Genomic DNA, 16,110 nt, shown 5'->3' with positions numbered 1-16,110 from the left:
CGTGAGTGGGAAAACCATGTCCTTTGGTGTGTGCTCTTAAGGGTGGTTGTGGGAAGCCTGCCAAAAATCCAGCCTAGCTGCACAGGCATTTATGTGATTGCACAGAGACTGAGAAAGAATGCCGAAATAATGTTGAAAAACATTCTGCTGGGATTGCTTTCAAAAGCCCACATTATTGGAAAATCCATCCAGATAAGCAGTTAGACAACGTGTGGTAACAGATGCTCAGTGGAAGATGCACTAGAAGAAGCAAAATGACTTGGAGGGCTGAACAGAACACCCTGCGTCTTTCATCACTTCCTGCCTGGTTCCAAGAATGTGCCAGATTCACAAAATGGTAATATGTGGTAATAAACATAACTTCCATGGTCAAACCGCTGCTGGAATTCCAGGCTTTGGGGTCCTGCAGAGATTCTCCAGGTTGGGTCGTGCATTCATGGAGTGAGGGAAGTTAACCCACAGCTGTTGTTGACATGCAGGTATGGGGAGAGTTCCTACAGGTAACAAGCCTACAGGCACTTCTTTCCTCCTGAGAAAGCAAAAAGCAGCAGAAAAACTGAAAGGGGTTTGAATTGCTTTTATGCGTATGTGTATTATTCAAAACAACTGGGGCCGTATTTTTACCTCTGCTGCACTACAAGGTGCACCATTAACTGCTAGCAGATTCCCTCTCCTCCTGAATTATGAAGCATGTGTTCTGAGCCTGAGGGGGTTTCTCATGGCTCCGGTGAACAATTTAAACCACGTCGAAAGCAAATTGCTCTCGTATTATCTCAAGCTGAACAAGACAGGCTGTGACAACGCTAAGCGCTAGAAATAGATGTTGCTAGAGGAGTATAATCACAAAGGAGCTGCCATGAGCAGGTGGCCGCCTGGAGATTGTATTTCACTGACAGGGCCATCTCCTCTCTTCATCACTAGTTGTAGGTGAGCTGTGCTTACAAATACTCGGGACACTCCTGAGCAACAGATTTCTCCGTCCATCCATGTACTGTTTATTCAGTTTGACAACGGTGTGGATTAATTAAGCTTGTTTGCTCTGTTGCCAGAGCAACCACTGTTCTTTGTACATGTCATTCTGTGGCTATGATGATAACACTCAGGGGGACATCCAGTGTTGTGTGAGTGGACTTCTTATGAATGCAACATCCCCTTCCTCTCCTTTTCCTTGCAATTCCCCTCCCCCTGCCATTCTGCTCTCCAATCCCCCAATCCTCTGGATCAAAGTGGGGCAGAGGGAAGGGAAGCAGTTCTGCTGGTGGGACTGTTAGAATTCCTCCATGATTTCAGTCATGGGATTGTTGTCTTTCACATGATGGTATATGTTTTGACTCCACAGAGTGGGAAGTGACAGAGACAGGATGTTTGTGTTACTGTGTTCCATGAACACAGAACTATTGTCCTTTGTTCATTCTCTTTGCTGTCTGATTGGCTCCCTCTCTTTCTAGCATCAGACAGCAAAGAGAATGAACAAAGGACATAGTCCCACTTCACAGAACACAGTAACACAAACATCCTGTCTCCGTCACTTCCCACTCTGTGGAGTCAAAACATACACCATCATGTGATAGACAACAATCCCATGACTGCAATCATGGAACAGGAATTCTAACAGGGACACCACTGGGTTTCACCCATAAATATTCCCAGGATCTTAACTGCAGTTGCATGCTCCTGGTTATGTCAGCTGTGGTTAAGGTACTGATCTTGGCCATAATAGATGTGAACCAGATTTCACCATTCAGCAGTATTTGGAACCCATATCCAAATGCTGGTTAACAGCAAATGTGGGTTAAGGTTTCTGCCAGCAGAAGTTTTAACCAGGCAAGCTGGTAGGAGACTTTCTAAGAGAAAGGCACTTTATCCTGTTCCACAGAAGAGCAGCCCATGTCTTTTTCTGTCTTAAGCTCCATATGCTCTTGTTTAGAAACTCACATAACAGGAAAGCTAATAGCCAGTAGAGGCAAGTCTCCTGAATGGAAGCCCTAGTTTTGCATGTCTTCACAGTTAATACGTTGGGTACATTTTTTCACTGCAAGTTTAAGTCAGTTTGGAAAATGGGTTAAGTGCCTTGGCTTTCCCCAAAGAATCTTGGCTTTTTAAAGTAATGCCAAGAGTCTTCACTTATCCAGGTCCTGTGTAGCTCCAAAGAACTAGTGGCCAGATTTCCCTGGCTTGTAGCCAGGACAATTTTAACAGGTTTTAGGTTTTTGACACAGGCAGATGCCCCCAACCCATAAAGCCAAAAAGATTTAGATGCCCGATGTAACTGTGAGCTTGATCTTAGCTTTGATGGTATGTCCCATTGATTATGGTGGGATTTATTTGCAAAGAAATGTGGCTACCAGCACAGACCAGGAATTCAACTATACAAATACCTTTTTTGTCCCCACCTTGTTATCTGAAGAAGGCTTTCGGAAAAGTAAAACTTTTGCAACTACTCTAAGAGGCTGCTTTGCACAACACTCCCTTTGGAGAAAGGCAGTGGTGAAACAAAATCCTCTGCCCACCACTGAATTACCTCTGCTGAAGAGAACATACCTCTGTCTGAGAATACTATTTTGGCTCCTCTGAGATCCGGTTAATGGCATGATTTGTGGCCAGAGCTCATAACACCCCTGCTGAATACTTGAGCAGCCTAGTTGTTGACAGCCTATATTAGATTTCAGGACAGTCCAAAGCTTTATTTAGTTAATTGCACCTTGCAGCAAGTGTCGCAAGGCATTGCTTATGGAATAAAGGATAAATAATTAAAAGCTTTCATAGCTGTGAGTTGTGCTCTCTGCTGCTTCCATTCGGATTCTAGCAGCATGAAAGCAACTGCCCTCTCTGCTTCCTATAGGAAACATTAGCTGTTTTGCCCAAAGGCAAAACATTGAATGTCTGAATATCACAAAAGTATTGTGATATTCAGAGGCATCCCTGTAATTGTTACCTAGGTTTCCAATCATATAAACAGAGGCTTCACATCCCTCTCTTGTTAAAACACATCCAGTAATAGCGATAGAAGTCCCAGTGCAAACATAAAGTAAGCTGCTGTTCGCTCCTTGCTTTCAATTCCAGAGTGCTTACTGTACTTTTGTTATTATTTACTCATTTATTGCCTGCCCTTTATAAGGTTCCAAGGTGGGTTGCAGCATTAAAACACCGTATTAAAAACAATTTATAACCATAAAAATATGGGGCCCTGAAATCGTACTTGTCAAGTGTCAAAAGCCAGGGTAAAGAGGTGCGTCTTCAGCAATCTCTGAAAGCTGTATCACAGTGGTGCAAGAGGCACCTCTGTGGGGAAGGGATTCCAGAGTTTAGGGGCCACTACTGAGGCTGCCTCCCTCAAAACTCTGAGGATGGAGGAACTACCAGGAAGACCCCCTTTGCACCTGAGGAGGTCTGTGCGGGAGGAGGCAGTCTTTCAGATATTTGGGGCCTGAGTTGTTTAGGGCTTTAAACACCAATGTGAGCACCTTGAATTGGGCCCGAAAACAAACTGGCAACCAGTGCAGCTGTTTTAAAACGGGATTTATAAACTGAACACAGGCCAGTATCCGGGTCTGCTGCGTTTTGGACCAACTGAAGTTTCTGAGTTGTCTTCAAGGGCAGCTCCACCTAGAGTGCATTGCAATAATCTAATCTTGAAGAAATCAAGGGTTCAGCAGCCAATTCATCTCTATCCAGGTATTTTTAGAAGCCAGACAGAGCAACGAGGAGGACTCTGATGCCTTCCAACCAACAGATGCCAAGACCTGCCTGTCTGGTGCCAACTAAGGCAAGATGGGGAGGGTAGAGAGGAAAGAATATGCCAGTTTCACGGCTGGTGTACTTCCTCGTTCCCTCACGATGGGAGAGTATCTGCTGAATCCAAAGCTGTCCCTGTCACCCTTTTGGCCTCTTCACCACAGGAGTGCTGCTGGCCAGAGGGGCAGTAATGTCAGCTGGGAAGGGGCTGCCCCAGGAGAAATCACCCCTAATCAGAGGGGCAGATCCACAAACTCCTCTGGATCTAGGATGCCCTCGCGGCATCACAGGAGAGTGCCCTAGAGAGCACACACAGCTCACTTGTTTTACAGCTGACACTGCTTGGATATGCAGCTCTATTCCACAGCCTGGCTTAGCATTTACTTTTTCAAAATCTTATCTGCCAACCTGTGTGCATCCTCATTAGCAACTCTTGATTTCAGTAGTGGGTAGCCCAAACTTCCGAACTAAATAGAAAACAATTTCGTAAAATGCATATCCTGGGAGAGTTCAAAATCACTGTTGAGTGTGGCATATGAGTTGGCAGCTGTGCAACCATGTTAAATTCCACAGATGCAACAACGAAAGAATCACTAAAAGCAGAGCTTAAGTGTTTCCACCTTTTTGGAGGAAGGGAGAGATATAGAGATAAAGACAATCCAGTTCAAAAATATTTTATGTACCTTTACAAGCATATTTACATCCTCTGCCATTTATAAACCAATAAAAATTTGGTTACATGAGGCTTCTCTGCCTAAAAGATCACGTGAGTCGTCACGCAAGTGCAAATTTTCGTGTTCCGTACAACCTATAAAACTATTCTGATCATGTGTTCGTGCATTAATCAGCTGAGGGAGAATGGCTTGTCCTTTGGCTATTGCATAGTCGCACAAATGCATGTGACGATGTCCGATGACAGCAACAGACTGAGTCACCCATCTTGGCACTTTGATGCACAAGAGCACTTAACAGCACTGGGAAAACCAACCACAAGATAGCTGTGCTGAAAAACATATAAGGGAAATAATTGTTTCTCATCTGTTAAAGGAAGTGTAGAATTATTTTCTGCCCGGGATAGAGACTGAAGGCTCAAGCCAAGGCCCACTTGCGGTCTTCACATGATTCTCTAGTCTTCCAGGAGTAGCTCCAGCTCTTCAATTGGTACCCGCACTCTCAGCTCTTTCTCGGTCATTAGATCAAGGATCTCTTGCAGCTCATCTGGAAAATAGCTTATAGCATCCATATACAGCACCTACAAATACAAGTATTACATTGAAAATAATCAATCTGCCATGCTTGTGGAACAGCACAAGTCGGGCCAGGAATCAATTTGACAAGAGAGCAAATTCATGGCCAAAGAGAAATGTGGAGAAGAAAAAGAAAAAGACAAACCCAACTCTAATGAAATAAAAAACAATCAAGGCAACTAAGCTGTTTAGGACAGGTGAGTACAGCTCCCTTCCACGGTGCCGCAGATCTCGTGTCCTTGCTCCAAACCACACTATGCTTCCAGTGCTCCCACCCTTCAAGTCTGCACACTCTGACCCTCTTGAATCTGGTCCATAAAAAACTAAATAAAAAAAAATCCAATTCTGTATGCCCAAAGTTTTCCATCGAAAGAAATTAAATGCAAGAATTTGCTATCTGTGCTATAGGTCATGAAGAAATGCTTGGGGAAATCCCCACCAAGTCCAGTTAAAACCAAACTTGTCAAGAATCAGGAATAATTCACAGTATATTAGATACTGGTCATGTAAACTTTTAAGTCTCTATTCCTACATATTTCATAGATTTACTCTTCAGTTTCCCTGCTTTCTGGGCAGTTTTAACACCCCCCACAAAAAAACCCACCATACTATTGCAGAACCTGTTGCAACCTACTGTCAATTATAAACAATAGTTCCATTTTACCAGCTATGCAAATAATCAGGAATCTGGTTTGACCCTACCAGAGACACATGTTCTATTGCGTTGTCACTGTATACATACATACCATACACACACACATACATACATTTATTTTTTAAAAAGAAACCTACTTTTGTCCAGGGGCAGTTTTGAAGCGCTCTGTAAAACACTCCTTTACTTTTTCCTTTATCTCCTAAAGAAACCTGAAAAGAATAAGACAAAGTTTTGCATTTCAAACATACATTTAAAAATAATAATGATGCAGAACTCTATGTACATAAACAATGTTATTTTCATTTAGAATTGAAGAACGAACCATTAAATATTCAGACTGAGAATTTCTCAGGGGAGAAATCTAACTCTAAAGAACTGTATACAGTGGTGCCTCGCAAGACAAAATTAATCCGTTCCGCAAGTCTCTTCGTCTTGCGGTTTCTTCGTCTTGCGAAGGACGGCTATTAGCGGCTATTAACGGCTTAGCGGCTTTAAGAAAAAGGAAACAAACTCGCAAGACATTTCGTCTTGCGAAGCAAGCCCATAGGAAAATTCGTCTTGTGGAACGACTCAAAAAACGGAAAACTCTTTCGTCTTGCGAGGTACCACTGTATTAATATTATATGATGTGATACAACATCTATGCATATTTAGGCTGTCTATATCCTAACTCAACTGGCAATGGTCAGGAGGGGGAGCTGTCAAAAATTACTGCCCTCCTCCTTACATGAAGAGAGGATCAACATGGGATCTGGGCCATATATTTTTTACACAAAAAGGTTTTCTAATAATCTATGTTAAGATTTGCATTAACATCCCTACGGTGCATTTTTAAATGTTAATTTTTCTATAGCTTCTGATCTACACAACAGCATCCAAGAATCACTTAATAAAATTAAGAGGGGGCTGCAGTCTCTCACCATAAAGTTTATATATAGCCTCCAAAGCAATGGGCAATGAGCACCATTTTCAGTCTCAATGGCATGTTCAAATAAAGCTTTGATTCGATTGGTTATCCCGGTTTCAGGGATGGTTGCGTACACATCGCCAGTGGCTACTCTGAAACAAAGAAAAACAAGAGCATGAACAGTGTTTTCGGTGGTCCAGGTCCAGGAATGAACATGGTTATTCTTTCCAATACAAACTCAAACTGGAGATTTCGAGAGCAGAGATGGGCAACCTTCTTGCCCCCAAGAGCTACATGTGGTGCTGGGGCTTTCCTGTCACCTGATGGAGGTGGAGATGCCCAGGAATGACCTCTGGATCCTTGGCATGCAAAGGATGTGCACTACCCAACTGAGGGGTGGCACCTTGTTTGCATCCAAATGTATGAGTGGAGGAAGAAGAAAAGAAGAAGAGGAGGAGGAGTTTGGATTTGATATCCCGCTTTATCACTACCCGAAGGAGTCTCAAAGCGGCTAACAATCTCCTTTCCCCTCCTCCCCCACAACAAACACTCTGTGAGGTGAGTGGGGCTGAGAGACTTCACAGAAATGTGACTGGCCCAAGGTCACCCAGCAGCTGCATGTGGAGGAGCGGGGAATCGAACCCGGTTCACCAGATTACGAGTCCACTGCTCTTAACCACTACACCACACTGGCTCCCTGAGTTTTAGAAATCTCCCCTCACACTACAACTCCAAGGCCTTGTGTGTAAGGAGCTGCACCGGGGAGAAGAGGGTAGGAAAGTCATGGGGCATGACCACTCATGTTAATGTTTGCATGCAATCCTATGCTGATTCTTTTTTAATCCTCCAGCAAGCTCAGAACAGCATACAGAGCATCCTCCTCCTTCTCTGCATCCTGTCCTCTCAGCATCCCTGCACGTTAGGTTAGGCTGAGGAGGTAACTGGCCCAAGGTTGGCCAACAAGTTTCCAGTCCAAGCTCACACCCCGCCACAGTGCTCTCTTCAATTATTGTTATACCGTAGAGCAGCCCTCCCCAGCCTCAGGCTCACCAGATTATTCTGGCCTCCCAACTGCCATTAGCCCCATCCAGGTTGACCAATGGTCAGGAGTAACAAGAACTGTAGTCCGACAACCTTGATTGTGTGGTAATGCACAGCAAGGCATTCTTCGTGGTGGCACCCAGTCATGGAACTCCCTTCCCATGGATATGCGGATAGCTGATTTCTGCTACATGGTGAAGACTTACTTGCACTCCCAACCTTCCTTAGGTCATTTTTAGTTTAATTTCACTTTTCCCAGCCTTTAGTCCTTCTATGTTTTATACCTACTGCCAGTATGAAATTGGATTTTAATTGCATTTTTATCTGCTTTCTGTCATTCCTATTAATATGTTTTGTTCTGGTGCAGCCTTTTGGGAAGTCAGGGGTTTTTTTGTTTTGGTTTTTTTGCAAAAGGTGATGTAGAGGAATGCAAAATAAATAATCTGGAGGGCTGGGGAAGGCATGTATGTGACAACAGAAGAAATGTAAGTGGATGTAACCCTGCAGAAATTAACAATGCAATATAGCAGTGCTTTAAGCATAGCTCATTGGTATAGCATCCCAGGTTCAAAACCCATAAGCTCCAGGAAGGGCTGGGAATTTCTCTTGCCCAAAACCCTGGAAGGTTGCTGTCAGTTAGTGGTCTGACTCAATATAAGGCAACAGCCTATGTTTGATGTGGAAAATTGGTGCTTGAATCACCACTTGGCCATGAAGCTCACCTTGTATCCCAGGGCAAATCAAATCTTAGAGGGCTGTTCAGGGGATTTAAAAGACTGGCCAGAGCTCCCTGGAGGAGGGGCAGAATACAAATGTCACATAGAAATGAAATTAACTTTTGCAAAGGGGAATAGGCCTGTGCCAGTTAATAAGCAAGCGAGGCAGAGAAATGCATCATCTGTAAGCTGCAGTATTACCTTTGGACACTTTCCACCAGCTTTTTCCTCATCTGCTCAGCTATGATTGCAAACAGCCACGGCTCCAGCGACTTCGCAGCCCTTGCAACGCTGTCAAAAAACCGCCGCGCTTTGCTAGCATTGTGCGACTTGCGTTGGATCTGGATATATGCCCTCCAGAGAGGCTGGTTGCTAGGATACCTCTTCAAAGCCTCCAGCAGTGCTTCGCGGAGAGGAGCCAAAGGATAGACGCTCGTTCTCATGTGGTATCTGAGCAAACGCACATGCAACAGTGCGACAGCTTCAAGGCTGGCAGTGCAGTTCTGACCGCCAGAGCTTTCGCCTTCCAGCTTCTCAAAAACCTGCCTGTATATCGACACTGCAGAATCAATCCCAAGAGTCAAATACTGGAAAAGGGTGTAACAACCAACCAAGCCAACGAGGTGGCCGGAGCCGCAGATCTGTTCTTGTTTAGAGGAGCCTCTCTTGCTCAAGTAATCCTGGAGAAGATGCTCATATGTTTTCCGAGCTCTCAAAATGTTCACAGATGATGTCTGTCCACTGTACGGCGTGTAAGGTCCTTGCTCGGCCACCCTGGTCAATATGTGAACGGCGCGAGACTCGAGCGTTCCCTCCTGGCTCCCCAGCAACTCTGCTTCCAGTTCGGCATAAAGCAGGCCCAGATTACAGAGCTGGGGGTTCTGGATCCCAGCCGTTCCCACCGTGCTCAGAGACATATCAAAAACTTTCCTAGCATCTTCCACGTTGCCAAGCAACCATTCCAGGTAGGCGTAGAGTCGCCAAAGGGAAACATCGTTTCTGTTCTCATGGGTCTTAAGAAGGTTCTTGGCTAATTTCTTACTTCTCTTCCCTTGCCATTTCAGTTTCTTTTTGTTGCCTGTTTCCAAACACTGAATAACCTGCATGTTAATCAATAATAATGATGATGAAGCAGCCAAGAAAAAACAAAACCAGGTTCATTGTTTTGCTTATTTGTAAGCAGTTCCACATAGCTGGCCAAGGGACCTTTACCCCATTTGGGAAGTAGAAGCTCTGGGGGGTGGGACTGGAGCGGGGGGGGGGGAATTATGGGGGGGGGCAGGAAAGGAAGGGTTAACCTACACAATGGCTTCGTGTTTTTGGAGTGCTTTAGGGATAATTTTACCCAAATGTATTTTCCTATTAGTCCCCAGATCCTAGAATTCCATGGGGATTCTCAGCTAGCCCGGGCAAGCCACTCCAGAGTGTCTGGTGTTTGTTACAGAGATGATTAATTATTTTACAAGTACATCTTGCCTTGTTCCATCACAGAACCCAAGACAGCTCCCGGATGGTCACCGAACCAGTCACTCACCAGACTCAAGACTGGCTTAGCTTCAGCCAAGGGGGAGCCTTGCTAATATTTGTACATTTGCTGTTTGTACAAGGCGGCGGAAGAATTTAAAAATAAAATCCCAACTTACCTTAGAGACTTCATACTGAAGCCAAAAGTTGGATAGATTAGATTTTTCTTTTCCTGAAAGCAGAGGCAGAATCATATGGAAGAAATTCTGTATGAACTCCTCCCCTTCTTTGGGGTGGCCAATATGTCTGACTCCTTGGAGCACCGAGTCCATCTGGCCAATTCTACTGACTCCGGGAAGTGACAGGTCAAAAGAAGTCAGAGGTCCTTGGCCATGCTGCCGATCCTCAAAGATGTTGTTCTCATCCATTGCTGTGTAGAGGAAGGAAGGAAGGAGGCTGCACTCACATGGCACGCCTAAGAATTGCAGAAACGAGCAGAGCAGCTGAAACTGAAGATCTGGGCTGGAAATTTGTATTAGCGATGGACCAAGGTCATCAAATAGGACCTGTTAAACACACATAAAAACGCAGTTAGGTACGAAGGGAAGGAATTTTAGAAAGAAAACGGAATAATCCTAGAAACCATTCAAGAAGTGGAATTCAGAGGGCAAGAAAAAAGGCAAGCGTAAAACAACCCTACAATGTTAACTTGGTGCTTTACAGAGTGGAAGAGGCCAGGTCCCTGTCCCGAGGAGCTTACAATCTAAAATTTGAAAATGGGGAAAAGAACAGGAGAAGTATGTGGAAGTAGAGGCAGGGCGAAGAAGGAAAGCAATATGCCAGGAAGGAAGGACCACTGGTCTTCAAGATGTTGCTGGATTCCAACTCCCACCAGCCCCAGTGAGCAAGACCAATGGTCAAGAGGATGGAAGGAGTTGCAGTCCAGCACATCCGGAGGGGCACAGCACCACTTTCCCTCCACGTTATGCATTATTGTACAAACTTCTGTCATGTCATAAAAGCATTAGAAGAGCCTGCTGGATCAAGCCTATCTAGTCTATTTTCCTGTTCCAACAGTGGCCACCCAGATGCCTCCGAGAAAAGCATGAGCACAACAGAACAGAACAGGCCAACAACAATGATCAAGGGGGCGGAACAACACCCCTATGACACCCACCTGTCTCTCTGGATCTTCACAATCATCTACTGTCTCCTTCTTGGTTTTGTCCAGCCGCCAAGGCAGCCAGTGCCTTCCTTCACGAGAACGTTCAACGTGAAGCCAGTTTTGCCACTTGGGTAGAGATCTATCCTTTATTTCTTCCTCCTCCTCCACGTCTTCCTCGTCTTCATCTGTCGAGAAGCCAAAAACACACCAGCAGGTTTTCAAAATCTGGCCTGTTCAATCCCATCAACTCCAGGCTTGCAAGCTGCTAAAGGGCAGCAATCCCCCCCTCCCAAAAAAGCTCATAAAATTCAAGTAGCCTCGCTGAATTTCTGCCAATTTCTTTAGACCGGCGTGGCAATTTTGCAGGGTGGCGGTACCCGCGGTACCATGTTGCAGCAAAGACAACAAGGAGTCTTCTGGTGCCACAAAGGCTTACAAATTTATTATTATATTATAATTTAATACAGCACCATCTATGTATGTGATGCTTAACAAATATATGGTATGGCAGAGATCCCAATCTATAACAGACACCAGAAAATTACAGAGACGTTGTGGGGTGGGAGGACACAGAAGTATGGAGAGAAAGAGCATCTGATTATGTGAATTGAACATACCTCAGCTTAAGTTGCAATAAGGCAAAGCTGGGGGAACTCCTAGTGCATGAATGGGGGCTATGTGAGGAGACAGCTACAAAGAAACAGCCGGGAGCATAAAGTGAGCTCCTGCTTGCTCCTCTCACAATATTAGAGCCTAGGGATGTCCAACGAAGCAGAAATGTTGAGAGATTAAGGAAAGAGAAAATAAGAAAGGACTTCTTCGCACAGCACGAACTATAGAATTAGGTCCTAGATGCGCTGATGGCCACCAACTTGGATGATTTTAGAATGGGCACAGATACGTTAATGGTTATCAACAGCTCTCAGCCACGGTAGCTACAGTCTACCTCCATACTGTCAGAAGCAGTGTGACCCTGAACACCCATTTCCGAGCACGGTAAGTGGGGAGCAAGCTTGCAGGCTTCCCATAGGCATCTGGTTGGCAATCAAAGGAAGAGGATGCTAGACACGATGGGCTGCTGGCCTGATCCTGCAGAGTTCTCCTTATGTTCTTACCAGGTGGGTTGATGGCAACCCAACCACCCTTTTCTTGTTGGTGCATCCAGGCCTTCCAGCCTTTTGCTCCTTTTTCTCCAATCCGAGGCTCGCCACTGTCCCAAAACGGCTCAAAGAACTCCACCTAAAGTTTGAGGATAAAGACACACACATTCTTCAGTCTGATACACAGCACGTACAACTGCAGTTATATGTGCAAAAGAATCTGGAGACACGTTTCGCTAGTTCAACTGATAAGTCAATTTTATAAGTTTCTGGCTGACTTAAGAGCAGTGTTGCCAATTCATGGTTCCACATTTTTTTTTAAAAAATCACAAAATTAAATGTAAGTACTTCTTTAAAAGGGACAGGAGGGAAGCATGAGTCTACTGGAAGGCTAGTTTTTCATCCAACCTGGGCTGCCAAGTTCATGTCTACAACAAACTTTAAAACGTGGACCTCACAGCTTTTGAAGAGCCATTTTGGAATCACCACTGTCCATGGAGGCGCAGGTCAATTCTGTGTCCAGGACAGCTGTCTACCAGCTCCATCTGTTACACAGGCTGAGACCCTACCTGTCCGCAGATTGTCTTACCAGAGTGGTGCATGCTCTGGTTATCTCCCGCTTGGGACTACTACAATGTGCTCTACGTGACCCAGAAACTACAACTAATCCAGAAAGCGGCAGCTCGACTGGTGACTGGGAGTGGTTGCTGAGACCATATAACACCGGTCTTGAAAGACCTACATTGGCTCCCAGTACGTTTCCAAGCACAATTCAAAGTGTTGGTGCTGACCTTTAAAGCCCTAAATGACCTTGGTCCAGTATACCCAAAGGAGCATCTCCACCCCCATTGTTCAGCTTGGATACTGAGGTCCAGCTCCGAGGGTCTTCTAGTAGTTCCCTCACTGCAAGAAGCGAAGTTACAGGGAATCAGGCAGAGGGCCTTTTCAGTAGTGGCACCCACACTGTGGAATGCCCTCCCATCAGATGTCAAGGAAATAAACAACTATCTGACTTTTAGAAGACATCTGAAGGCAGCCCTGTAAAGGGGAATTTTTAATGTCTGATGTTTTACAATTTTTTATATTATGGGAAAGAAACCTTTCATTCTGAGGCATAATCTGGGTTATAGCTGCACTATTTCTTCTTGCTGAAAGGAAAATACCAGTGGGTTTAACTGAAGACTAGAGCCAACCAGTGGTGGTGGTGACTTATATGTAAACTTGCTTAGCACAAAAGAGAAAATGCGATATTTCTGTTTTTCAGTCCTAGTGGCATGGGCACACTAAACATCAAGTTCAACCTAAGCTGGGAAACCAGTGATGAAATGGTAGGGATGGATCTAGTTAAAGGCAGGCATCCCTGTGACATTTCCTTTTTCGGTCTCCAGTTCGTTGCTCTAACTTGGAGAGGAACTATACTTACTACCAATATATTTTAAATTTAGCCTCGTTGGAATTCAAAACTATAAATAACAAAGCAGTCCTAATATGCACAAAAGATGTTCCAAGCTGAATTCAATTATTATGCTATTTATTGCTAAGGAAAGCCTCCCTTCTCTGTGTTCAGATTAGGGCACGGTGCCAAATCCTTGAAATTATGAGTCGCGACCCCTTCGTGAGCTGAGAGGCCACATGCTACGGGCTGCCTGTGCCGCTTGAACACTCACTAAGCCACACGCGACTAACGGCTGTCGCAGAGAAAAGGTATCTCTGAACAATGGGTTACTACCCTGGGATAACAACCTCTGAACTCATTTCAACTTCTAGCTTATTCACACATTCAAAGGGTGAGTCAGAGATAGAAGCAAGCCAAAAGAGAGGTAGTCATCTCCAGCAAGATTGACAGCTTCCTAGGCAGGTCATTGATCCCATCATGATAGAGGGGGGAACACAAAACAAAGAAAATGCTGTTATTTTGGGAGGCATGGGTGTCATGGTGGCCTTTGAATAACCCAAATAGTCACGGTAAAGAGGTCGGAGCTGAAACAGCCAGGGGGTTCTTCTTTGCACTGATAGGACTAGGCCTGGGCGGTGTATCGATACATCACCCAGGACCAGTATGATGGCCAGACCGTGATGGCAGCTTCACCCAACGGTATATCGCAAGTGAAACCGCCACCGCTCCCGAGCCCCTCTGCTACCAAGCACTAAGATTTGGGTTTGAAGATAGAAACCCTGGTAGTTTGGGAACTGCAGTGGTACCTTGGGTTACATACGCTTCAGGTTACAGACTCCGCTAACAGAAATCGTGCTCCGGCGGCGTGGCAGCAGCGGGAGGCCCCATTAGCTAAAGTGGTGCTTCAGATTAAGAACAGTTTCAGGTTAAGAACGGACCTCCAGAACAAATTAAGTACTTAACCCGAGGTACCACTGTATCTCCCATAAACCAGCTAATAATTCTTTTCTTGAAAACCAGTAGCTGTTTCTCTGCTTCTAAACACCTATAGACCCGTAGTATTGTAGTATTGCTGTTTTGTTATTTCCCCCCTCCTTTTGTTGGAAGGCAAAAGAATGGCACACACCCCCCCCCCGAAAACAATATCATTTCCTTGATCATGCTGCGTTTCAGTCCTCATAGCCAAAAGAAGCGTCTCTGCACAAAACAATCCCAGAACACTGGTGTAACATGCTGACTAAAGAGACTGGGCTGTGAATCGGCACGTTCACAGTTCGAATCTTGCCTTTGCCACGAACTCACTTGGTAGCTGCAGGCAAACCGTTCTCTCTCAGGCTCAGTACCCTCATTTGCAGCATGGGAGATGATAATACTGGATTACCTTACAGGATTGTTGCAAGGGGTGGCAAGTAGGCAGTACACGTGAACATTGGGAAGCACTGCACAAGTGTTAAGTTTTTTTTATTAAAATGATTCAAGCAGGTGATGAACGTTTGTGCATTCTGCAGAGGTTTTTCTTACAGTTACAGAAACCCAGATTTATTTCTGAACTGTTCTATTTTGCTTTCTTATGTAGGAGGGAAGGAGGAGAACAAGAGGAAACAACTTGGGGGGGGAGATGGGGGGAACAAAGCAGGGCAGATGAAAAGATACAGAGCAGGGTTAGAGAAGGCGATGGAAAATACAATTGCCTCCTCTTACCTGCCGCCTTGTTGGCAGTTCCCTTACGCTCTCTGGTTTCAGGAAGGTGAAGTCAATCAGGGCCTGGAACAACGATATTGCTTTCTCCGAATGGCCGGCCTGCCGGAGGAAATGGCACTGCTGAAGGAAGATGGCTGGAAGGAAGGAAAGAGAGGCAATCAATCAATTTCCTTTATTCGACCGATAGTCAGAATTAAAACATTACACAATAATTATAAACCATAACATCATAGGGGGTACATAAATAAGGTAGGGCCACAGTACTAGACCTCTCACAGATAACCCACGTCAAAGCAGAGAGAGGCCACATTTCACACAGAGGGCGCCAAGAGATTTGGGTCCGCGTTTCAGCGAGTCACACAAGAGGCTGCATTACGGCGATCGCATTAAATAAGAATAAATGTTATGCCTTTTATACTTCCGTTTGAAGGAATAAAAGGTTGGGGCCAACTGAATTCTTAATTTCATATTAAAAGTAAACCTCCCGTTAATGAGATTAACCAATCATTTAAACAAATCTGCATTTTACCAAAATCTCAGTTTAGGCGAACGAACTGTAACTTGGAGGCACCCAGAGGCAGCTCGCTGGCTGCTCTTGGGAGCAAGGAAAGGGAAAGGGAAAGGGAAAGGGCCCCTGGACGGTCAAGTCCAGTCAAAGGCGACTATGGGGTGTGGCACTCATCTTGATTTAAGGCCAAGGGAGCCAGCGTTTGTCCACAGATAGCTTTCTAGGTCATGTGGCCAGCATGACTAAACTGCTTCTGGCGCAACGGAACACCATGACGGAAGTCAGAGCGCACGGAAATGCCTTTTACCTTCCCGCCACAGCGGTACCTATATATCTACTTGCACTGGTGTGCTTTCAAACTGCTAGGTTGGCAGGAGCTGAGACAGAGCAATGAAAGCTCACCACCATCAGGGAGAATTGAGCTGCCGACCTTCTGACTGGCAAGTCCAAGAGGCTCAGTGGTTTAGACCACAGT

General features: G+C 45.1%; 1 protein-coding gene across 1 annotated transcript in view; it reads right to left on the bottom strand.

Moving 5' to 3' along the window:
* Window positions 1-4,393: 4,393 nt before the first annotated feature.
* The window catches only part of NRDE2 (NRDE-2, necessary for RNA interference, domain containing), a 28,608-nt gene continuing 16,891 nt past the window's right edge, over window positions 4,394-16,110 (bottom strand). The window contains exons 7-14 of the mRNA XM_083501274.1: window positions 15,128-15,261; window positions 12,046-12,169; window positions 10,943-11,115; window positions 9,945-10,331; window positions 8,503-9,401; window positions 6,558-6,696; window positions 5,775-5,846; window positions 4,394-4,987 (exon numbers count right to left, since the gene is read on the bottom strand). Of these exons, the coding sequence (XP_083357400.1) occupies window positions 4,862-4,987; window positions 5,775-5,846; window positions 6,558-6,696; window positions 8,503-9,401; window positions 9,945-10,331; window positions 10,943-11,115; window positions 12,046-12,169; window positions 15,128-15,261 (2,054 nt within the window). The 3' untranslated portion in view covers window positions 4,394-4,861. The remainder of the gene's footprint in view (window positions 4,988-5,774; window positions 5,847-6,557; window positions 6,697-8,502; window positions 9,402-9,944; window positions 10,332-10,942; window positions 11,116-12,045; window positions 12,170-15,127; window positions 15,262-16,110) is intronic.

Source organism: Podarcis liolepis (genome assembly GCF_965112155.1).
Source record: "Podarcis liolepis genome assembly, chromosome: 1".
NCBI classification, from domain to species: Eukaryota; Metazoa; Chordata; class Lepidosauria; order Squamata; family Lacertidae; genus Podarcis; species Podarcis liolepis.
The sequence above is the reverse complement of the archived record's forward strand: the minus strand, read 5'-3'. Positions and strand labels throughout refer to the sequence as shown.